At 40.2% G+C, this 25,159-nt stretch overlaps 1 protein-coding gene and 1 pseudogene across 2 annotated transcripts in view; one reads left to right on the top strand and one right to left on the bottom strand.

Annotated features, from left to right (window-relative positions):
• RNF130 (ring finger protein 130) overlaps positions 1-25,159 on the bottom strand; it is a 153,862-nt gene that overhangs the window by 106,361 nt on the left and 22,342 nt on the right. For both annotated transcript variants that reach the window (XM_021676315.2, XM_021676314.2), the window contains exon 2: positions 13,620-13,814. In XM_021676315.2, the coding sequence (XP_021531990.1) occupies positions 13,620-13,814 (195 nt within the window). The remainder of the gene's footprint in view (positions 1-13,619; positions 13,815-25,159) is intronic.
• Positions 3,241-3,949, top strand: LOC110569411 (nucleolar protein 16-like; annotated as a pseudogene).

Raw genomic sequence — 25,159 nt, 5'->3', positions numbered from 1 at the left:
AGAAGTTTCAAGGGGAAACAGGAAGGGCTCAAAGAAAAAGGACAAAAGCGCTAACCAAGAGCTAAGAATCCTTTCAGACACTAAAATGAGTTAGTTTGCAGATAATTCACAAATTCCCAAACAAAATGGCATTTTCACTAATCTTAAAAATAAAAATGGCCAGGTGAGGTGGCTCACACCTGTAATCTCAACATTTTGGGAGACTGAGGCGGGTGGATTACCAGAGGTCAGGAGTTCAAGACCAGCCTGGCCAACATGGTGAAACCCATCTCTACTAAAAATATAAAAATTAGCCAGGTGTGCTGGCGCATGCCTGTAGTCCCAGCTACTCGGGAGACTGAGGCAGAAGAATAGCTTGAACCTGGAGGAAGAGGTTGCAGTGAGCTGAGATCTCACCACTGCACTACAGCCTGGGTGACAGAGTAAGACTTCATCTCAAAAAAATAAATAAAAGCAAATTTATGTTGCAGAAATTTTTTTTAACAAATGGGTTTGCTTCCATTGCTTTTGTGAACAATATATCTATTTTTTCCATTTAAATAATCGTGTATAACTTTTTGGATTAAATAAAACTTATTAAACCTAGAGTAGTTTGGCTTATATTTCTAACTGTAAAATACATAATGTGTATGTTTAGGGCATGTCTTTGTAATTAATCTTTCAATCTTATACTCAGCATGTTTCTAGTAATCATAAAGCAAAGCAAATATCTTTACTTTTACATTTTTCTTGTCAACTTTTTTCATTTAATAGAGATGGGGTTTCACTATGTTGCCCAAGCTGGTCTTGAACTCCTGGCCTCAAGCGATCCTCCCACCCTGGCCTCCGAAAGTGTTATAATTACAGGTATAAGAGAACCATACCTAGCCTATTGTCCTTTTTTTTTTTTTTGAGAAAGGGTTTGGCTTTGTTGCCCAGACTGGAGTGCAGTGGTGTGGTCTCAGCTCACTGCAGCCTCCACTTCCCAGGCTCTCAAGCAATCCTCCCACCTCATCCTCCAATGTAGCTGGGACTACAGGTGAGCGCTACCATGTGTGGCTAATTTTTGTATTTTTAGTAGAGATAGGGTTTTGTTATGTCTAGAACAGGCTGGTCTAGAACTCCGGGACTCAAGCGATACCCCGCTTAGGCCTCCCAAAGTGCTGAGATTACAGGTGTGAGCCACCATGCCTGGCCACTATCCAATTTTCTTTCTTTTTCTTTTCTTTTTTTTTTTTTTTGAGACAAGGTCTCGCTTTGTTGCCAGGCTAGAGTGCAGTGGCATGATCTTGGCTCACTGCAACCTCCGCCTCCTGGGTTCAAGGAATTTCCTGCCTCAGTCTCCCGAGTAGCTGGGATTACAGGCCTGCACCACCACACCCAGCTAATTTTTGCATATTTAGTAAAGACGGGATTTCATCATGTTGGCTAGGCTGGTCTTGAAGTCCTGACCTCAGGTGATCTGCCCGCATCAGCCTCCCAAAGTGCTGGGATTACAGGAATGAGCCACCATGGCCAGTCACTGTCCACTTTTTAATATAATTCTTTCTGTATATGGTATTCAAGATTAATTTCTATCTTGAATACTTAAAATATGAGTAAAAGTAACAAAAGATCACCTTATGAATACTTGCTTTGTCTCTCCAAGTAAGAATACTTGAGGGCATACAACTTAAACCTATTTAAGAATCTTATATTTGTGATGCTTTTGAACTTTAGTTTGCATTATATTCTTAAAAAACAGCTTTAATGAGGTGTAATTTACATGCCATAAGACTCATCTTTATAAGTGTACAATTCGGTGATATGAGTAAAATTATAGAAATGTGCAACCATCATTACATCCAGTTTTACATTCCATCACCCCCAGAAAATGTACTCATGCCCTTTTCAAAAGTGCATGTTCCCTTTTAGGTGTTTTATTTTTTGTTTTTTAAAAGATGGTGGGTTTGCTGTGTTGCCCAGGCTAGAACTGAACTCCTGGGGTCAAGGGAGCCTCCCACCTCAGTCTCTGATGTAGCTGGGATTACTGATGCTTGCCAACACATCAGCTCCCTCATGCTCACTGCAATTAATCTTCATGCCCAGCTCCACCCTATACAGCCACTAATGTGCTTTCCGTCTCTGTATGTTTGTCTTTCTTAGACATTTCACATAAATGGAAGTATATAATAGTAGCCTTTTGTGTCTGGCTTCTTTCATTTAGCATAATGCTTTTGAGGTTTATCCATGTGTTAGGAGTTAATTCCATTTACTGTTGAGAACACCACCAGGGTGAACTGTGCAGATCCACTTAATGGCAAATTTTCTTCCTTCTTGGCCATCCCTGAGACAGCAAGACCTACTGTCCTCTTCCTCCTCCCCGCTAAGCCTACTCAATGGGAAGAAGATAAGGATGAAAACCATTACAGTGATTTGACCAACTTCCACATAATAAACAGTAAATATATTTTCTCTTCCATATGATTTTCTTAACATTTTCTTAAATAATAGCACATAACATATATAACATACAAAATATGTGTTAATCAACTATGTTATCAGTGAGGCGTCTGGTCAACAGTAGGCTATCAGTAGTTAAATCTGGGGCTGGGCGCAGTGGCTCACACCTGTAATCCTAACACTTTGCGAGGATGAGGTGAGCAGATTACGAGCTCAGGGGTTTGAGACCAGCCTGGCCAACATGGGGAAACCCCATCTCTACTAAAAATACAAAAGTTAGCTGGGTGTGGTGGCACATGCCTGTAATCTAGCTACTCGGGAAGCTGAGGCAGGAGAACTGCTTGAACCTGGGAGGCAGAGGTTGTAGTGAGCTGAGATCACACCACTGCACTCAATCCTGGGCAACAGAGTGAGCCTCCACCTCTAAAAAAGAAAAAAACAAAAAAGCTGGGAGCGGCGTCTCACGCCTGTAATCCTAGCACTTTGGAAGGCTGAGGCAGATGGATCACGAGGTCAGGAGTCGAGACCAGCCTGGCCAACATGGTGAAACCCTGTCTCTACTAAAAATATAAAAAAAAAAATAGCCAGGCGCAGTGGTGGGCGCCTGTAATCCCAGCTACCTGGGAGGCTGAGGCAGGAGATGGCTTGAACCCAGGAGGCAAAGGTTGCAGTGAGCTGAGATCACACCACTGCACTCTAGCCTGGGTGACAGAGCAAGACTCTGTCTCAAAAAAAAAAAAAGTTAAATTTGTGGGGAGGCACAGGAGGTCTAAGAATGGGAGGCACCGCGTGCGAGCTGCCGGTGGGGTGGTCAGCGCAATGCCCAAGGCCAAGGGCAAGACCCAGAGGCAGAAGAGTGGTTACAATGTCAACCGAAAGCGTGTGAACCGGAATGCTCAACGGAAGGCAGCAACGCAGATCGAGTGCTCCCACATCCGACATGCCTGGGACCACGCTACATCAGTGCGGCAGAACCTGGCCGAGATGGGGTTGGCTGGGGACCCCAAGAAGGCGGTGCCCCTCCGTAAGAGAAAGGTGAAGGCCATGGAGGTGGACACAGAGGAGAGGCCTAAGGAGCTTGTGCGGAAGCCCTATGTGCTGAATGACCTGGAGACAGAAGCCAGCCTTCCAGAAAAGAAAGGAAATACTCCGTCTCAGGACCTCATCGACTACGTATGCTACATGGTGTAGAACCATGGGGAGGACTATAAGGCCATGGCCCGCGATGAGAATAATTACTATCAAGATACCCCAAAACAGATTCGGAATAAGATCAATGTCTATAAACGCTTTTACCCAGCAGAGTGGCAAGACTTCCTCAATTCTTTGCGGAAGAATAAGATGGAGGTTGAGTGACTGGTTTACATCACACCTGCCCCAGGCTGAGGCCTCTCCCTGAACCAGGGAAGAGGCCTGAAGCTGGAGCCAGGGTGTAAGGCAAGGAGGGTTGTGTGGCTCCAGAGGGGCTGGCCAGATCCCGTGGCATCAGAAGGTTTTACACACACACACACACACACACACACACACGCACGCAGCTCCCCACTCTGGGGAAGGAACTATTATCAGAGGCTCCAATTTATATTCTTCTGGGGGTTCATGGAAAAGCCAGACCCTGCTGTTTTCAGGGTGGGTGGTTTATTTGAATATAGTGTGTACATAAGAAAATAAAGGTATTTTACTTCTAAAAAAAAAAAATTGGGGGGGAGGTAAAAGTTACGTGTAACTTTTTGACTGCATGGGGGTCAGTGAACCTAACCTTCTCATTGTTCAAGGGCCAACTGTAATTGCTAAACTATATTCCATCATATGGACGTATATCTTGTTTATTTATTCACCAGCTGATGAACTGGGTTGTCTCTACTTTTTTGGTTATAATAAACAATGCTGCTATAAGCATTTGTGTACAAGTTTTTGTGTGGACATTTCATTGTTTTCATTTCTCTTAGATTTCTGGGAGTGGGACTACCGGGTCATATGGTATTTTTATGTTTAATAACTTTTAAAGAAACTGCCAAACTATTTTCCAAACTGGTTGTATCATTTCACACTTTTACTGGCAATACATAAGGATTCTAGTTTATCCACATCCTCAATAAAACTTGGTACTATATGACGGTTTAATTATAATCATTCTAGAGGATGTGAAATGGTATTGCTTTGGTTGCATTGTTGTTTTGATTGCATTTTTCTAATGATCAATAAAATGTCTAATGGTAAAATCCTTTGGCCATTGTAAAACTAGGTTGTTTATCTTATTAATTTATAAGAGCTCTTTAAATATTCTGGATGCAAGTCCTACATCAGATGTATGATCCAAAAAGATTTTGTTTGTATCTTTTCATTATGTTAATGGTTTGTTTCTTTTGAATGATAAAGGTTTTAATTTTGATAAAATCTAATTTTTTTTTTTTTAATAAACAGTGTGTTTGGAGCCATAGGCAAGAACATTTTTTTGTTTCAGATAGAGTCTCACTCTGTTGCCAGGCTGGAATGCAGTGGCACAATCTCAGCTCACTGTTAACCTCTGACTCCCTGGTTCAAGCAATTCTGCCTCAGTCTCCCAAGTAGCTGGCATTACAGGCATGTGCCACCACATCTAGGTAATTTTTGTATTTTTAGTAGACACGGGGTTTCACCATGTTGGCCAGCATGGTCTCCATCTCCTGACCTCGTGATTCACCCGCCTCCACCTCCCAAAGTGCTGGGATGTCAAGTGTGAGCCACGGTGCCCAGCCAAGAACTTCTTGTTCAAAATCACAGACTGTCTTCTAAAAGTTTACTGTTTTATTTCTTACATTTTGTCTAATATCCACTGTGAAGTCGTTTTTATATAGTATAAGGTCTCTGTTCTTCATTCATTCATAGAAACAGTCTTGCTCTGTTGCCCACATTAGAGTGCAGTAGCGCAATCATAGCTCACTGCAGCCTCAACTCCTGGGCTCAAATGATCCTCCCATGTCTGCCTTCCAAAGTGCTATAATTACAAGCATGAGCCACCAGTCCTGGCTCCTTTTTTTAAATCTGCACGTAGATAACAATTGTTTCAGCACTAGCTGTTGAAAGACTGTCTTTCCCCCATTGAATGATCATGGTACCTTTGTTGAAAATCAACTGACCATAAAAATATTTATTTCTAGATTCTCAATTTGGATCCATTGATCTATACGCCTATCCTTCTACCAATGCCACAATGCCTTGATTACTGAAGTTGTGAAAGGGAGTAGTGTTAAATCCTCTAATGCTGTTCTTTTTTGAAAAGTTAGGCTGGGCATGGTGGCTCACGCCTATAATCCCAGCACTTTGGGAGGCCGAGGCGGGTGGATCATGAGGTCAAGAGATCAAGACCATCCTGGTCAACATGGTGAAACCCCGTCTCTACTAAAAATACAAAAATTAGCTGGGCATGGTGGTGCGTGCCTGTAGTCCCAGCTACTTGGGAGGCTGAGGCAGGAGAATTGCTTGAACCCAAGAGGCGGAGGTTGCGGTGAGCCGAGATCGCGCCATTGCACTCCAGCCTGGGTAACAAGAGCAAAACTCCATCTCAAAAAAAGAAAAAGAGAAAGAAAAACAGTTTAGCTATTCTAGGTACTTTGCATTTCCATACAATTTTAGGATCAGCTTTCACAAAACATGTGCTGTGATTTGCATAGGTACTTACCACAAGGAATTTGTGTATCAATTTTAAGATAACTACCACCTTGACAATATTAAACACTGGAATCAAAGGATATGAAAGGACTATCCATTTATCCAGATTTTCTTTCTTTTCTTTTTTCTTTTTTTTGAGATAGGGTCTCACTCTGTTGCCCAGGTGAGAGAGTGCAGTGGCACCATCTGAGCTCACTATAACCTCTGCCTCTTGGGTTCAAATGATCCTCCCACCTCAGCCTCCTGAGTAGCTGGGACCACAGATGCATACCACTACACCCAGCTACTTACTTTATTTTATTGTTTTTTGTAGAGACAGGGTCCCCCTATGTTTCCCAGGCTGGTTTTGAACTCCTGGGGCTCAAGTGATCCTCTGAGCTTGGCCTCCCAAAGTGCTGGACTACAGGTGTGTGCTACCACACCTGGATGAGATTTTCTTGGATTTCTCTCAATAATGTTTGTAGGTTCCATGTGCAAGTCTTGCATTTCTTTTTAACAAGTTTTTGTTCTTAGGCTATTGAGAATGAACTCTTCTTAATTTCACGGAATATTTTTGGACCATTCATGGCTAGCATACAGAAATACAACTGTCTTTTTTGGCTGGGCTCAGTGGCTCACACCTGTACTCCCAGCACTTTGGGAGGCTGAGGCAGGAAGGTCACTTGAGGTCAGGAGTTCGAGACCAGCCTGGCCAACATGGTGAAACCCCATCTCTACTAAAAATACAAAAGTTAGCCAGGCATGGTGGTACGCGCCTATAATCCCAGCTACTCGGGAGGCTGAGACAGGAAAATCACTTGAATCCAGGAGGCAGAGGTTGCAGTGAGCTGAGATCATGCCACTGCACTCTAGCCTGGGCAACAGAGCAAGACTCTGTCTCCAAAATAAATAAATAAATAAAATTGGATTTTGTATAATGACTTAGTATTCTACAGCCTTTCTAGATCGACCTGTGTATTAGATCTAGTGGCTTTTAAATAAATTCTATCTGATTTTCTATATATATAATCTGTGAATAATGAGTTTTACTTCTGCTTTTCCAAACCGGACACCTTTTATTTCCTTTCTTCCCTTTTTACAATGGCTAAAATCACAAGAAAAATGTTGAGTAAGCACATGTTGAATAGAAGTAGTAAGAGTGGACATTCTTGGCTTGTTACTGATCTTAGGGAGAAAACAGTCTTTCACCATCAAATATGATGTTAACTGTAGACTTTTCATAGATGATATTTATCAGGCTGAGGATGTTTCCTAGTGTGTTGAAAGCTTTTTTTTTCTAAAATCATGATAGGTACTGAGATTTTGTGAAATGCTTTTTCTACACCTACTGAAAATGGTTAGTTGCCTTTTTCATTCATTTTACTGACTTTCAGATGTGAAAAAACCCCATATATCCCATTCCTGGAGTAATGAATCTAATCCATTTTATATGTTACTAGATTTTATTTGCTATACATTTAAAAAAATTTTTATGCCTAAATTCATAAGGGCTATTGGTATATAGTTTTCATGGATATCTTTGGCTTTAATATGAAGGTAAAAACTGGCTCCACTGAATAAGTTCAGAAATGTTCTTTATTTTCTGAAAGTTTGTGAAGAAGCAGAATTATTTTTTCTTTAAATATCTGATAGACTGCACCAGTGAATTTCATAGGAAGATATTTAATCCCCAATTCAATTTCTTACTTATTATAGGTCTACTCAGATTTGCTTTTTATTGAGTCAGTTTTGACAACCTGTGTATTTTTAGGATATATTTTTGTTTGTTTCATCTAAGGTGTCTAATTTATCAGTGTACAGAAAAAAGTAAACATAGCAGGTTTGAATTTCTATCCTTCAAAGGGCCTGCTTACAATGTTGGCTCTTGGGTGACATCTGGGAAAACGGATTTGGGGAGGGTTACATTATCATAAGAGTGACTCACTGTGAGTATGACTATGTGTTGAGTCCTCCTAGTGAATCACTGAACCTGTGGATGGTCATGGGGACCCCAGACATAGTTACCATAAAGTTGTTCACAATATTCCTTTATAATCCTTCAAGTTTCTGTAGAGTTAGTAGTGATGTCCTTTTTTAGTTGTGATTTTGGTAAACTGTCTTCTTTTTTTATTGTCGGTCAGTCTATCTAAAGGTTCATCAATTTTATGGATAGTTCCAAGAAACCAACTTTTGGGTTTCATTGACTTTATAACTTTTCTGTCTCACTTATTTCTCCTCTAATCATTATTAACTCCTTTCTTCTACTGGTTTGGAGTTTTGTTTGTTCCTCTTTTTATAGTTTTTGAAGGCAAAACTTAGTTTATTGATTCTAGACCTTTGTTTACTAACCTAGACATTTAAAGCTATTAATTTTCATCTCAGTACTGCTTTCCTAGCATCCTAAAAATTCTGATGTGTTTTCATTTTCATTTGGTTCAAAATGTTTTCACATTTTTCTTTTGATTTTTTATTGGATCCATGTGTTATTTAGACATGTGTTGCTTAATTTCAAATACTTGGGTATTTCCCAGATTTTCTTCTTTAGTTGTGGTTGAAGAATATACTTTGTACAATTTCAATCTTTTAAAATATATTCAGACTTGTTTTATAGCCAACCATATGGTCTATCTTAGAGAATGTTCCATGCGTGCTTGAAATGAACGTGTGCTCCAGTCAGTACGTAGAATGTGCTACATACGTTGGCTGGGCCAAGTTGGTTAACAGTGTTGGTCAAGTTTTCTATATGCTTGCTAATTTTCTATCTAGCTATTCTATCAATTACTAAGAGTAGGGTGTTAAAAATCTCCAACTCTAATGGTTGAAATGTCTATTTCTCCTTCCCATTCTGTCAGTTTTTGCTTTGTATATCTTTGAATCTGATATTATGTTGGTGTGTCTGATACTGTCCCACAGTGATCTGAGGCTCTGTTCATTTTCCTTCAATTGATTCTTCCCTCTACTATTTTTTAATCTGCTGTTAAAGCCCTCTAGTGAATTTTTCATTTCCAAAATTATACTCTCCAATTTCAGAATGCCTATGTGGCTCTCTTAAATAATTTTTATGTTCTTTACTGAGAATCTCTATTCGTTGACTCATTGCTGCCACTCATTATCATCATTTTTTAAATAGTTTCCTTTAGTCTTTGAACATATTTATAGTCATTGCTTTGAAGTTTTTCTCTGCTAAATCCATTATCTAGAGACACAAAGTTTCTACAGACTTTTGTTTTCCTGAATATGAGTCACACATCTCTGTATTTTGCATGTCTTATAATCTGTTGAAAAGTGAACATTTTAGATAACATATTGTAGCAACTCTGGATTCTCATATTTTCCCCCTTAAAGTTGGCAGCGTTGCTTTTATTTAGTAACAGACTGGGTTAAACACATGAAATCTATTTTCACTGTGGCATGCAACCAGAATGTCTCCACTTAGTTTGTTATTGTTCTATGTTCTTTTCCCCGCTTCTTTTTAGTAAGACTGGTTTCCTAGGAACTGCCCAGTCACTGGCTTTCCTCTGCTAGCCTGCCTCTGTGAAGACAATGATACTGGATACTGTGTCAGTCACCCCTGCAAACAGAAACAGCCCTTTGCATCACACAGAGCAAACTGCCAGTCCTTGCAGCCTGTTCCACACTGGCAGGAACTCCACACAGCATAGCTTGGGGAGTTTGGGAAGCAGCACCCTGCTAAACCACAAATTTCCATTGTTCTTACCTGAACTCTGGCAGTTTTTCAAAGCATAAATGTGTCTCAGATTACTATCCCTTCACAGATATCCAGAACACTGAAATGGCTGTTTTGTCATTTTTGTCCAGTTTTATAGTTGCTTTTTTGGAAAAGGATTTGCTAGTCTCTTCACTTGGTCTTAACCAGAAGTGCTACCCCTACTGCTCTATTATATTTAAGCTTGCTTTATAAATATTTCACAAAGTTTTTCTCTAATGATTATTTTGAAGTATTTCAAATAAGCAAAAATTAGAGAATATAATAAACATGTCTATCCACACACTCAGCTTAAGAAATGAAACATTATAGATACGTATACTTCTCTCTGATCCTATTTCCTTTCTTCCCTCTCCAGAGAGAACCATTATCCTAAATTTTGTATTTCTTAATCTTATGTTTTTCTTCATTTATACCTATATACATGCTCTTAAATTACTTAATTAAAGTGTTTTGCATTTTAATTTTATTCAAATTATATCTGACTATAAATATTCTTCTATAACTTACTGTGTCTGGGAGACTTACTCATGTAAATACATGTAGCTTTAATGTATTGACAGTTAACTGCTGCATAAACATGCCATAATTAATCCAGTCTTCTATGACAGACACAGGTGTTTAGGTGTTTTCAATAATCTGTTGTTACAATGCTGTAATGAATACTCTCATACATGTCATCCACGCACACGTGCAAGAGTAACAAGGGTGTAAAGAAGGAAAGAGAGAGGCTATCAGTGCTTGTGTAAGTATATGAAATCTGTCCACTGGCTCCCACATGGTTGGAGGTGAAATGTGGAAGAAGGGCAAACACTGGTTGTGCTCTACCATGGGGATTCATGGCCTTTCACAGAGTCTAGATTTAGAGTCATAGGATGCCTTACAGAAGGCTTCTATACTCCAACCCTAACATAGGAGGCAACTTGGCCTACGTCACAGAGCATGTCAGTGGAAAATCTGGGACCAAAACCTAGGTTTCCTTTCTTTACTGCCTTCTTTCTCCAAGCAAGATCTGTAGACCAGCAACATTAGTGACACCTAGAAACTTGTTAATAATAAAGACTCCTGGGCCATATTTCAGACTTACTGAATCAGAATTTGCATTTTAGCAAGATTCGGAGATGCACGTTAAAGTTTTAAAGTTTGAAAAGTACTCTGGAGTATGTATCTAGGAGTAAAATTACTTGATCACAGTGTGCAGTCTTTAACTATACCAGACAATGCCGAAGTTTTCTAAGTATTGTACCAATTTACTCAATTTACTTTACCACATTATTCTGTCTATGAATCTAATCACAACATAAAGCCATTTGCCATTGCTCTTACGTACACCTCTACTGTTTGCCTTACAAAGCTTCCATTTCCTAAGAATATATCCTCAAACTATACCTCTGCGTTTCTTTAATTTGTGCTGTTAAACACTAATCTGTGTTTGGAGAACACTAGATTAATTAAAATAAAACGGGTTTTTTTGTTTGTTTTTTTGGGACAGGTTCTAACTCTCTTGCCCAGGATGTAGTGCAGTGGTGCAATCACAGCTCACTGTAGTCTGAACTTCCCCCCAGGTTCAGGCAATCCTCCCACCTAAGCCTCCCAAGTAGCTGGGACTACAGGCATGCATCATCACACCCGGCTAATTTTTGTATTTTTTGTAGAGAAGGGGTCTCCCTATGTTGCCCAGGCTGGTCTTAAACTCCTGGGCTCAAGCAGTACACCTGCATTAGCTTCCCCAGGCTTAGGGAGCCATGATTGTACCACTTCATTGCATCCTGGGCAACAGAGTTAGACCCTGTCTCCCCCCACCAAAAAAAAGGAGGGTACCTGTTTTATTTTGATTAACCAAGTAGTTCCCGAAGTGCTTGCATTATAGGTGTGAGCCACTGTGCCCAGCCAAAACAGGCTCTTAACAGGTTCTTTAAGACTTCTCAGAAACCCAAAAACATTAATGAGTAGTAGGGGCCTCTAAATGTGGAATACATTTCAAGCATTTTCTGAAACTTACTGTTTCCCCATGAATCCTCTAGAAACATATCTAAACAAACTAACATTTCAAAGAAGAGAGATGGAAAATGCTACAATGATACAGGCTTCCCACTGTTTTTCAATACTAGTAATTAAATTTTTTTTTTAAGATTTCAATTCCCTCTTATAATTCTTATATCCTCTCATGCTTTTATTAAAAGACTCTCATTCTAGCTACTTCTCTGTGGTTTCGTGTAAGTAAAACAACATTAATAAGAAAGAAAAATACATTTTGCTCAGTTGAATTTCTCCCTATTTATTTTTCTTCATGTTTTAAGTGAAGAAAAAATCAGCATGGAATGAAGCTACATTAGGCCCAAATTTTTAAATAGTTTTTCTTCCCTCTGGGACGACTGAGGAAAGCAAACCAGCACCTGCTCTGAAACCTAGCAGAAAAACTACCGTCTTGAGTCCCGTGTTTCCATGTAGATGTTCAGCTAAATTAAACTGGCCCTTAATTTTCTTTTGGTTTCCTTGAATAAATTAAAAGTTACATGACCCCAGTGATCTCTGGTTAGTGAAAAATCACACATTCTATTTTATTCTTTGTGCTTTTCTTTAGTTTCAGTTTTTCTACACTAAGCAAGTGTAACTTTTGCAATTGGAAAAATTACACCTACTTCTTTTTTTTTTTGAGACACAGTCTTGCTCTGTCGCCCAGGCTGGAGTGCAGTGGTGTGATCTCAGCTCACTGCAACCTCTGCCTCCCGGGCTCAAGCAATTCTCCTGCCTCAGCCTCAGTAGCTGGGATTACAGGTGCCCACCACCACGCCCAGATAATTTTTGTATTTTTAGTAGAGAGAAGGTTTTACCATGTTGGCCAGGTTGGTCTTGAACTCCTGACCTAAGGTGATCTGCCCACCTTGGCCTCCCAAAGTATATCTTACTTCTAAAAGGCTTAGGTTTGAAAGAAACAAAGTCAGAGAACATTAAAGTTTAATCCATCTGCACTATTCTATCAAGATGTGCAGGGAAGTACTAATGACTTTCAATTAAGGTGGGCAAGTCTTTGCAAGAAACTTGCTAAAAATAATAATATAAAAATTACACGATGAAAAGTTAGTTCTTTAAGTCAAACTCTAAAATTCTCCTGAATGCAAAACTAAATTTCATCTAATTTCAACGTAAACAGACAGAGTGGTGAAACTAACAGAACATCAACAAAACTGGGTGTGAGCCCTCTTCTGCGGGCCCTTAACTGTTTCAGGCCCCCTCCTGGTCTATAAGATGGGAGAGAGCCTACAACACACACAGTTATTGTAAAGACTATCTACAAAGATACACAAAAAGCTCATAGCAGAGCGCCTGACATTTATATAGTAAGTGCTCAATAAACTGCAACTACTGCTATTATAACAATTAGAACTATCCTAAGTGCTTCCACAAGAAATAAAGCAGCCTTGTTACTACTGTAATTGTATTAATTACTAAGTTAGTTTCAACATTTAACCTGATAAAATAAACAGAATCCTTCCCAGACAGGTAATCCTTGAGAATCCATGACATAACCTGGATGAATTATTCCAAATTAAATACATTATTTGTCAAAGTTATTAGGCAAAATGTAGAAATGCAAAACAACTAAGGATTTAACCACAGCCCATTATTTAATATGTCCAAGTTTTACAGGCTGCTATCATCATTACTTATGAAAAAGAAGAAATTCAACTATGGGAAGAAAACATGCATCTCAACAAACAAATGGCAATACTAACAGGGTTATGTTGAAAATTACATGGCTTCAGCAGAGAGAGAATGCTTACCTATAAAGCAATGATTTCTAAGAAGAAGAACAAAATCTACAACCCCCTGTTTTGTTTACCTGGATGAGTCATGGTAACCGGCTCCTCTTTGGATTTATTATTGTAGATGACTACAGCAACTGCATTGTGGAAAGCAGCCCGTGATATTTTCTCTTTAAATGTGCAGTTTCCCCTCTGCAGCAAGGCAATCCACTGTTTGATATTAGGAGGGACAAAGAACCGTGTTTGTGGATCACAGCCCAGATGATCAGCAACTGAAAAGAGAAAGAAATACACACATTAAAGATAAATAAAACTGACCAAGTCTTTATCCAAGTGTCAAAAGTGCTTTCTGAATACCACACAGAGCTTAAAGCCCGTCAAGCAGCTCGCTGCCAGCAGCGCTATGAATAAATCCACAAACAACAGTACAATGAATCTGAATCCGTATCCATAGACAGATGCTTCGTTGAACTGTTACCTCTAATGCAAATTAAAACAATGAAAATTTCTTTTTTTTTTTTTTGAGACGAGTTTCACTCTCGTTACCCAGGCTGGAGCGCAATGGCGTGATCTCAGCTCACTGCAACCTCCGCCTCCTGGGTTCAAGCAATTCCCTGCCTCAGCCTCCCGCGTTCAAGCAATTCTCCTGCCTCAGCCTCCCGAGTAGCTGGGACTACAGGTGCGCACCACCATGCCCAGCTAATTTTTGTATTTTTAGTAGAGACAGGGTTTCACCATGTTGACCAGGATGGTCTCGATTTCTTGACCTCGTGATCCATCCGCCTCGGCCTCCCAAAGTGCTGGGATTACAGGCATGGAGCCACAGTGCCCGGCCCGAAAATTTCTTAACTTTACAGATTGATAAAAAATTAAAAAAGACTGATAATATCTAGTACAGTACAAGGCAGTAAAGAGAGGAAGAAGAAAAGGCAAACACAGAAAAGAACCCCAGAAACCCAGGTGGCTGATCTAACCCTGACTTTTGCTCATTCATGTACTTGTACTAGCCTCTCCACACACACCCCACCACCATTACCCCGCCGTGAGAAAACAGGAGACTTAACTGGGGGCCAATGAGAAGCCAAAGTAATCCTTGATTTAGTTACTAAGTGATCCTGTTGAAATTCAAGCATGTTTGAGCAAATTTCTTCATAAATGTCTAAGGAAAATTTTAAAGTTTGATTTTGGCTTATATTTGAAAGTTGAAGTAGTTAAAATAACATCTAAGTAGAATAAATGCATTATTCCTCTAATTTATATTAGCAAAAGTCACTCCACAACTCTGTATCAAGATACACTTACTGTATCTATGTCTAACAGGTTACAAGAAGACACTAAGAATGTTAGTACTACAAACTACATGGCCACTGTTCTAGATTTTTGGGGATAGTTTATTTAAAATACTCATAAGTACATTTAAATCTGTCAGAGTTAAGCTCCTCAATTTTTTACTCTGCACATATGGCCATCATGGTTCTGGCGTTCTCTGCAAATCTTAAGAAGCCCCCGGCTGCTCTTCCCACTCTCAGTTTCACATTTATAACAAGTTCAGATGAGAGAGAAGAACAGTCTACAAAGAGAAAGAAGTCACTAAGGTAGAGTCTGAAGACTGCTGGCACACAGTGGCAGAGGGTGCCAGCCCTGTGCCCTGAGTCAGCCCTGCCAGTCCTCTGTGTGCCCGGGAGGAAGCAAGGACAGAGAACATAGTACATGGATCCAAAAGGGTGATGCCAAAGTAAATAAATCATAAAACCATGGCGAGGTGTGGTGGCTCACACCTGTTAATCCCAGCAGTTTGGAAGGCCAAGGCAGGTGGATTGCTTGAGCCCGGGAGTTTGAGACAAGCCTAGGCAACGCAGAGAAACAAAAAATACAAAAAATTAGCTGGGTGTGGTGGAATGCGTCTGTATTCCCAGCTACTGGGGAGGCTGAGGTGGGAGGATTGCTTGAGCCATGAGCGCACCACTGAACTCCAGCCTGGGTGACAGAACAAGACCCTGTCTCAAAAAAAATAATAAAAAAATTAAGTATTTATTAAGTATAATTGTAGTAGATAGAGATGACACCAGCGGGAAACTGAGATTTCCACACACCTGGAAGCACATGCTTAGCAAAAGAAACTAAATGCTTACACTACTTAAACTGTAACATGTAAAGATGTCACTAATTTCAGAGAAATATTACATCTATTATTCCCACATAAATATCTTTCTCCAAACTTTCTTCTAATTATTGTGGTGAGAGACTGCAACAAGAGTGTATCTGCTACCAGAGGTCTCCTAATAAATGAAGTGGAAGATGAATGTTTTCAGTCTTTCATGGTTGATATTGTTCTTTCATGATCGATATTGTATATAACCATCACCTACCCTTTTCCTTAAAAGGTTTCTTCCCTCTGAAACTTTAACCCTTCCTCAATCAAATTAAACAGGGGGATAGAAACCTATGTCATGATTTTAGGAGTCAACTATTGAAAGACACATTCGATGTATTATAAAACTTTAAAATCCTGAAACAGATTGTTTACTTTCCGCACTATCTGTTTCACCAATAATTATGCTGTTTAAAATAAAAGCAGCTTAGCAATCTGTTACAATAATCTCCTGTCTTAGGAAAATGTCTAATACTGTATCCAAACAGGGAATAACCAAAGAACTGGTTTTAGATGTTTTGTTTGTTTTTCAAAACATACTGCTGCACAAACCCTGGAAGAAAATGCAAAATCAAGTATATCTAAAGACATGTATACATCTGCCTTCTGTGCAACATTTAAGCATTTGTCTGTGACTTATCTCTTTCTCCCTGTGGTCTCACATACATGTAGAATGTAGTAAAGAGGAAACACCACAGCTATGGAATCAGCAAGACCTGTGCTCCAAGTTCCAGATCAACTGCTTACTAGCTGTGTAACTGTCACAGGTTACTGAAATTCTCCCATCTTTAATTTTTACTTATTTATAAAGATTGAGATATTTTTATCTCACAGAGTTTTACATGTGAAAAAGTAATTCATTCTGGCCAGGCATGGTGGCTCACATCTATAATCCCCACACTTTGGGAGGCCAAGGTGGGAAGATCACTCAAGGCCAGGAGTTCAAGACTAGCCTGGGCACATAGTAGGACCCTCATCTCTACACAAACAAAAAATAAAAAAATTAGCCAGGCATGATGGCACACACCTGTAGACCCAGCTACTCAGGAGGCTGAGATGGGAGGATGGCTTGAGCCCAGGAGTTCAAGGTTATAGTGAGCTATGATTGTTCTGCTGTACTCCAGCTTGGGTGACACAGCAATACTCTTATCTCTAAAAAATAATAATTCCTTCATTCTTGAATGCTTTAAAAAAAAAAACAAAACTCTTTCCTTTTGTTTCACTAACATTCATCCTATGCTGTCTTGGTGATCCAGTTTGGTGCCTTTGGGAGTTTCTGTGCCAAAATATGCGAGCTTCCCCAAGCTCAGCAGCACCCCATACCCCACTGCTCTTAGTAACCACCACTCACAGATCCCATGCCTCATCCTCTTTATCTCTCTCCTTTTGACAGTGTCACAGTCCGCTCAGAAGACAGCAGTTCAGTAATATTCATAAAAAGGAATAAAAAGACACAGCATGGGGTGCAATCATGGAGCAAAATTTATCAAACATACTGCAGGGGGGCTTTAAAACTCTCCTAAAGGAATCCCTACCCACTGAGAACAGATTCTATGAACAATTGCATGATGAAAACAAAATCCAGCAACAGCCTGTATAAGCAAAAGAACGTTCCTGTTTCCCAAAATTCATCTAATCGGCATCCATAAAAGGTCTCAGAAAACATTTATATTGGTAATACAATACACAATAAGCAAGAATAAGTAGGAATTTTCTGTTTAAAAAAATAGTATTTATTATTCAGAAGAAAAGAAGAGATTTTCATAATCAGGAACTGAATACTGTAGTATACTCAGTTTACCTAGTTATTCCCTCCTGTAATTAAGAAAATATGAATAATGAAAACAACAGCTCTATAAAAACTTTCCAAGAAGACTGATGATTATGGTTAAGTGGTATTACTCCAAAATTTACTACCAGTTGTTTACACTTGAGCAATTTATTAAGTGAAGACATATTATGGCGTAAAATGCCTATGCAATTATGAGCCTTTAAAATTTGTCAATAGCAATTCTGCTCAAATTCAGAATAAATGTACTTCTGATTTTCTTACCTGCCAAATTTTATAAGAGCATACTACCTCTGAATTATTTGCATTTATTAGTTATACAGCCGGGAAAAACTTACTAGAGGTTTCCATTAAAATTTCAAGATAGATAATACAAAATATTCTACTACAGAACTTAATTTTTTTTTCTTATAGGGCTTTTCCTGCTGAGTCCAAAAATATTAAAAAGTAATGAGACTTATTCACCTCTTGACAGGAACCAAACAATTATGGGATCCTCACCTCAATGAACAGTAACTAAGTGCATAACAACACGCTAAGTACCAAAGAGAGAAACAGTGCAGGAAATGCCTTGCTCTTCACTCTTAAAGAGCCTCCACATTTACTGAGGCATCATTAGCTGGGTGTGGTGGAGCGCGTCTGTATTCCCAGCTACTGGGGAGGCTGAGGTGGGAGGATTGCTTGAGCCATGAGCGCACCACTGAACTCCACTGGGTGGAGGCAACGTTCTGTGGCAACGGCACAGAAGCCGATGTTAGAGGGTGCCAACGCCAAGTGCGCTTAGAGACTGAAGGAGGGAGGAGGGCCGGACGACGGTCAGGGTTCAGTGTGAGCTGGAGCATACATGAAACCCCTGAAACTTGCCCAGGCAGGAAGGAGGGGGGTACATAAGTTGCCAGCATAAAAACAGAACAAAGACTAAAACTCTTCTCTTGAACTCTTGTAAAATAAAGTAAGACGATATGCAACAGAACCTTCAACACTATACAAATTTAAGAAGATCAAGTTCGGAAAAGATCTCATCTGTAATGAGAGAAGGGGAAGAATATTCAGGTAGGAATAATATGTATTTAAAGAGCTGTATGAATGAAATCTCTCTTCCACACCCCACCAGTCGGAAACTCCTCCACTTTGATTCGTTTGATTTGGTAAAACCTCATTTCTTAGAAATGTAAACACGCCACAGAGGAAGCACTCACCATGTTATGGTATAGGCTAATGGTTTCCTTCCTACCCCGGAGAATTATCAGTCTACTGCAGGTTGTAAGTCTTTTAAGGCTGGGGCAGAAGTGAGAGCCTAGGAAAGTCTTTTTCTGCAGTGATGGTCAAAACAGGTAGCCACATAGCGCAGCTGCTAAGATGTGCCTCTCTCTCTCAGAGCCTGTGCGTGTCACTATATCCTCCTGAAATGCCAGTCCCACCACTCTTGCTCACCATCTTCTGAGCCTCAGGATTCTGCCAAAATTTCTTCCCCAGAACGCCTTCCCAGCCTCCTAAGACTGAGTTGGTGCTTTTTTTGACGTTGCCATGGTACCCTCAGGTTACATCCATCTCGGCATTTATCATACTGTATTAGTAACTGGCTGTTTACTTCTAAGGCTTTCCTTTTGGAATGTGAGGTCTAGCATCTCCTGTGAATATGTCTGGCACATAGTAGGTGTTTAACATACTCAATGAAGGAAAGGGGGGAAAATGACAGGGAAATTAAGCCAAAACTGACATTAAAAAAAGTTTGTGGCAAACAACTCTCTGTTTCATGTGGTAATATCCTGGCTACGGTAATGTTCTATCTGTTCTTCCTACAAAAAAGGTAAAAATAAAAACGAGACTAATTAGTTATCACAGATTTAGATTCCTCCATTGTCAGCTATGGTCTAGCTGCTTTCCTATTCCTAAATTAGATTATAATCTCTTTATTCCTTAATTTTCCTACTTCTACACTATCTTTCCTTATTTTCCTTTTGTTAAATTCTAATTTTATGATTCAAAGAAAAAATACAATTCATAATTTGTTATCAATTTCTTAATTTTATTTTTAATGGCAGCTACTGGACTTGGGTAGAGCTTTGATTCTGTTTATCCACTATCATGAATATAACCTATTATCTTAGTGTTTCTACACTTTCACTTAAACCTAACATTTCTTTTTATTTCTTTTTATTACTTAGCTTCATTGGATGTTCAGTCTTACTGAAAATGTTTTTTTCCTGGCTGGGCGCGATGGCTCACACCTGTAATCACAGTACTTTGGGAGGCTGAGGCAGGCGGATCACCTGAGGTGGGGAGTTTGAGCCCAGCCTGACCAACATACAGAAAGCCCGTCTCTATTAAAAACACAAAATTAGCTGGGTGTGGTGATGCATGCCTGTAATCCCAGCTACTCAGGAGGCTGAAGCAGGAGAATCGCTTGAACCTGGGAGGCAGAGGTTGCACTCCAGCCTGGGCAACAACAGTAGCGAAACTCTGTCTCAAAAAAAAAGAAAGAAAATGTTTCCTTCTTCCTTTTCTCTTGATTTTCTGTTACCTTATTTGTAAGTCTCTATTTTCTCTTAATCTTGCATTTACATACTTTATTCCTAATTTTTTCTTATCCTTTCCCTTCCCCTCCCCTTCCCTGTCTACTTCTGGATCCTACCTATTACTTCCTTCCTTTTTTTTTTAAGACAGGATCTTGCTCTGTTGCCAGTCATCCTCTCACCTCAGCCTCTTGAGTAGTTGGAACTACAGGCACATGTCACCAAGCCTGGCTAATTTTTGTATTTTTTTGTAGAGACAGGGTCTCAGCATGTTGCCCAGGTTAGTCTCAAACTCTTGGCTTCAAGTGATCCTCCTGCCTCAGCTCCCAAAGTGCTGGGACTACAACAGGCATGAGTGAGCCACTGCACCCAGCCCTATTTCTTCCTGGGAACCATATGTTCATAACCATTCCCTCTTTTTCTCTTCCATCTCATTTAAACCTGATGGTCTCTTCCATCTTAAAAACAAATGAGAAAAAACACATATCTCTACAGACCCCTCTACTGCCACTCTTTTCAAGAGCCATCTGCACCTGCTATTCCCAAGTCCTCAGTGTCTACTCACTCCTCAGCACATTTTAATTTTCATTTTTCTGCATCCAACCACTCCACTAGAACTGCTCTGACTAAAAGAGACCAATAAGCTCACGCTGCTAAATCCCAGGCCACAGATGCTAAATCCCATGCTCCTGACTGTAATCTAAGCACTTTGGGAAGCCAAGGTGGGGCAGATCACCTGAGGTCAGGAGTTTGAGACCAGCCTGGCCAACGTGGTGAAACCACATCTCGATTAAAATTACAAAATTTAGCCAGGTATGGTGGTGTGGGCCTGTAATCCCAGGTACTCGGGAGGCTGAGGCAAGAGAATTGTTTGAACCTGAGAGGTAGAGGTTGTAGTGAGCTGAGACTGCACCACTGCACTCCAGCCTGGGTAACAGAGTGAGACTCTGTCTCAATAAATAAATAAATAAAATAAAATAAAACAAATCCCAGGACCACTTTGTCCTCTAAACTGCCTGCCCCAGCTGAGCGCTCTCCTCTCTCCACTCCCAGGTTCAAATTCCTCCAGGCTTTCCTCCTCCACCACCACAGTTATCCTTTGAGTCTACTGCCTCTTCTTCCTCCACTTGAACCTTCAATGTTGACGCTCCTGAGTACTCTGCATCTCCTGGCATGGGCCCAGGACACTCCAGTGCTTTAATTTTCACCATGTGGGCCCAGGAGTCTCCAAGGCTAATCCTCACGATGTCAATGGCACACTTTTTTTTTTAATTGGAACAATGATGCTTACTAATATCTCACGCTGAGCAGCCCTCTTTTGAGAAATTATTTTTCATTTTTACTTATGTGAACCCAGTTTCTAACAGACACAGCTAAATCAGGTTGACAGCATGCTAAGAATCGGGAGAGGAAAGTGGAAAACTACACACACAGAAGGGAATTCATTCCCTTTCATTCCAAGCAAAAACTCTGGCCTTGACTTGATGAGTTAACAGGAGTTCTTGAAGGTTTCAACTGGTTTACATGGAAGGGGGCGTGGAAGGCAGTTTGTAGTCCAGTTTATGGCAAATCGCCCTCTAATTTATCTGTTTCCAGATTGCTCTGCCTTGCTTCTAGGCTATAGGATTATATTACCTCAAAGGCTACAGGATTAACCTCCGAATCTAGGCAATTTCTGCTTGACTCACATAGGAAAAAGTCAGTGTTCCATGTAATAAAATCCATGACTTAGACTGATTAAAAATAATGAGGCGAGGTGCAGTGGCTCATGCCTGCAATCCCAGCACTTTGGGAGGCTGAGGTGGAGGGATCACTTGAGCCCAGGAGTTCAAAGCTGCAGTGAGCTGTGATGGCATCACTGCACTCCAGCCTAGGAGGCAGAGAGAGACGCTGTCTCAAAAAAAAAAAAAAAAATGGGGAGAGAGAATTTATCCTGTCTCAGAACTGGAAGTTCTGAGACGGCCATATTTTGGGTTGAAGAATTCGGCACCTCAGCAGTGTCACCAGGATCTGGTTCCTTTTCCTCTTTTCCCTTTGCCAACCATGGCTTCAGTTTCATCCTAAGAGTCCCCTCTTTATCATACGATGACTGCCAGCAGCAACTGGAGTCACACAGCTCCCTGTTCATATCCAGTGGGAAACAGAAAAGGCCAACCCTCCAGGTATGTAATTTAAGCTCTTCACCTCTGTGCAGCTCACGCTAGGTCATCTATCCCTGTGCCCCATACCCCCTGCTGGAGCTCAAACACTTAAAGCATGTGGCTGCATGGAAGTGATCACAGATGCCTGAATTATATAAGGTTTCTGGGTCTTCTTTTTTTTTTTAATAAGCGGGGCTGGTAGGCAATTAACAGCTCACTTCAAAAACCTCAAGGTGACCCTATAGAGTGGCCCTTAAATCATCAGAATTCATACTTGGCAACTCAAACCCACCAACAAGGCCAAAACCTAAGAAGAAAGCTTCTTTGCTTTTTAAAGTGTTTTGACACAGGGAGGCAGCTAAGGTACAGTCCTCTGCCTCCTTCCTTCACTCGAGGAAAACGTGAGCTATTTGGGAGAGGAGAGCTCCACTTGAAGATCAGCATCTAGAACAAGCGTTCTTGACAAGGCTCTGGGCATAGAATTCAGGGGTGAGTGACATTTGGATGAGGGGAAATCATCTTTACTTCTGCTAAAAATCTAACTGAAATTAGCATTTTCTTTATTTATAAACACAGATAACAAACCACGTGTAACCAGTGGCAACCACATTACAGTTATGGCAAATACTGCAAAATACTGGTAAAGTGGTTAGACTCACCACTGGATCTTGTTACTAATATGTTAACTGTACAAGTATTATCATGTCACAAATATTCGGAGTATTTTAAATACTTTGATACGGTGTTTCAGTATACTTGATTTTCTTTAATCCTATTTACTCCTGCACTTAACCAGTATTCTAAGAAGCAGCCCACAGGTTAAATCAGACTAAAAGGAGTCTCAACTGCCAGGCTTAGTCTATTTGCATTATGAATATGATATATTTGGATTAATCTCTATTATTTTATTGTGTTTTTATTTATTCTATTTTTCTAAGCTTCTTTATACCTTTTTCCCCTCCTTTCTGCCTTTGAATATATTGATCAAATTTATTTCCCTTTTCCTCATCTATATATTCAAGTTCTCCTTAAAATGTTAACATGCATACCGGATAAAAGATCTACATTTAATCAGTACCTCTACTGTCCTCCTGAATACCTCAAGGCTCTTGAATATTAGTTTCCTAGGGCTGCCAAAACAAAGTACTACAGACTAGTAGCTTAAACAACAGAAATGTATCCTCCCACAGTTCTGAAGGCCAGAAGTCCAAAATCAAGGTGTGGGCAGGGCCACACTCCCTATCTCTATCTAGTTATCTCTATATATAGATATGCACCTATAAAGGGATTTATTATAAGGAACTGGCTCAGGCAATTATGGAGGCAGACAAGTCCCAAAGTCTGCAGGGTGAGTCAGCAGGCTAGAGACCCAGGAGAGCCGATGGAGTTCCAGGCCAAAGACTAGCAGGTTCAGCACCCAGAAGAGACAAGGTTTCAGTCAGTCCTAAGGCAGTCAGGCAGGAGGAATTCTCTCTTACTCCAGGAAGGATCACTTTTTTGTTCTATTCAGGCCATCAATGGAATGGATAAGGCCCACCCACATTACAGAGAGCAATCTGCTTTATTCAGTCTACCCATTCAAACTTAAACCTCATTCAAAAACACCCTGACAGAAACTTAAGAATTATCTTAGGATACTGTCTGACCAAGTATGTGGGCACCTGTGGCCCAATCAAAGAGACACATAGAATTCACCATCACAGTCCTCCTCACAGCTCACTTTTTTCCTTCTGTGTTCCATTTCCTTCCTCCTTATTCTATATCCTTCAGAAATTCTTTCAATGAAGATCTGTTAGGTAAACTTGTATTTTTACATCTGAAAACATTTCTCTTTTGTTCTCATTCTTGGGTGACAGGTTAATTAAGTAAAAAAATTCTAGATCGTTAATTTTCTCTCAGCACTTCAGGGCTATTATTCCACTATCTTTTTTTTTTTTTTTGAGATAGGGTTTCTGCTGCCCAGGCTGGAGTGCAGTGGCACAATCAGAGTTCACTGCTCAACCTCCTGGGCTCAAGTAATCCTCCTACTCAGCATCCTGAGTAGCTGGGACTATAGGAATGCACCACCATGCCCGGCTAATTTTTGTATTTACCCCAACACAGGGTCTCACCATGTTGCCCAGGCTGGTCTCAAACTCCTGAGCTCAAACAATCTGCCCACCTCGACCTCCGAAAGTGTTGGGATTACAGGCGTGAGCCACCGAACCCAGCCAATTCTAGTACTTTCAAAAGTAAACGAAATGTGTTTCTTGGTTTTCTCCTAATTGACAATTTTGACATCTTCAGTTATATCCTAAAGAAACAAATTTTTGCAACAAATTATCATCTTTTCGTATAGAATTTTTAAGAAGGTGGCAGCAAAATATCTTCTGGACGCCTAAATGCTGTATGCCGCAGTCAACATGGCAGGAATGTCCCAACAGTGGAACCGCCAGCAAGCGCACTCATCAGCAGCCGTCCATCATCATTTGTCTGCTGAACTTAGTTACTGTAAATCTCAAATGGATTTTGATTATTCTTTTACATCCTTCGAACGCAAATATATTTGTTGGATGTTCTCCATGACATAATAAAAAGCATCTTAAGAGTAAGTTTAAATGACGGCTAATACAAATCACTTTGCATGAAAAGTCAATTTCAATAATAATAATTTCTATCACAACTGATGCAGTAGATACTTCATGCAAGAGAGATGCTACAGATCTAAATAACTAAAAGTCAGAGCTCAGTCCTCATAGAAATTTTGGTGTCACAGTGCAATATAAGCGTTAATTATTTATCCACATCACTCTTTGTTCCACAAAAGAATTACAGTACTGAGTACAACTCTTCCCAAGGCACTCTGCTCTCTTAACTCTTATCCATCACGTTTTCCTTCCTCTCTATCTATTCTTTCTCATTTTCCACTGCTAGACCCTTGCCAGGGTCTGTCCTAGGCCCCCTTTTCTCACTGGGCAGTATCATCCACTCTCCTGGCTTCAACTACCACCTAAGTGTACATCATAATCTAAACCTAAAT

Source organism: Aotus nancymaae, unplaced genomic scaffold (assembly GCF_030222135.1).
Source record: "Aotus nancymaae isolate 86718 unplaced genomic scaffold, 86718_ANA_hifiasm-v0.15.2.pri h1tg000015l_1, whole genome shotgun sequence".
Lineage (NCBI taxonomy): Eukaryota > Metazoa > Chordata > Mammalia > Primates > Aotidae > Aotus > Aotus nancymaae.
Note: the sequence above shows the minus strand (reverse complement) of the source record. Positions and strands in the feature narration are given on the sequence as shown.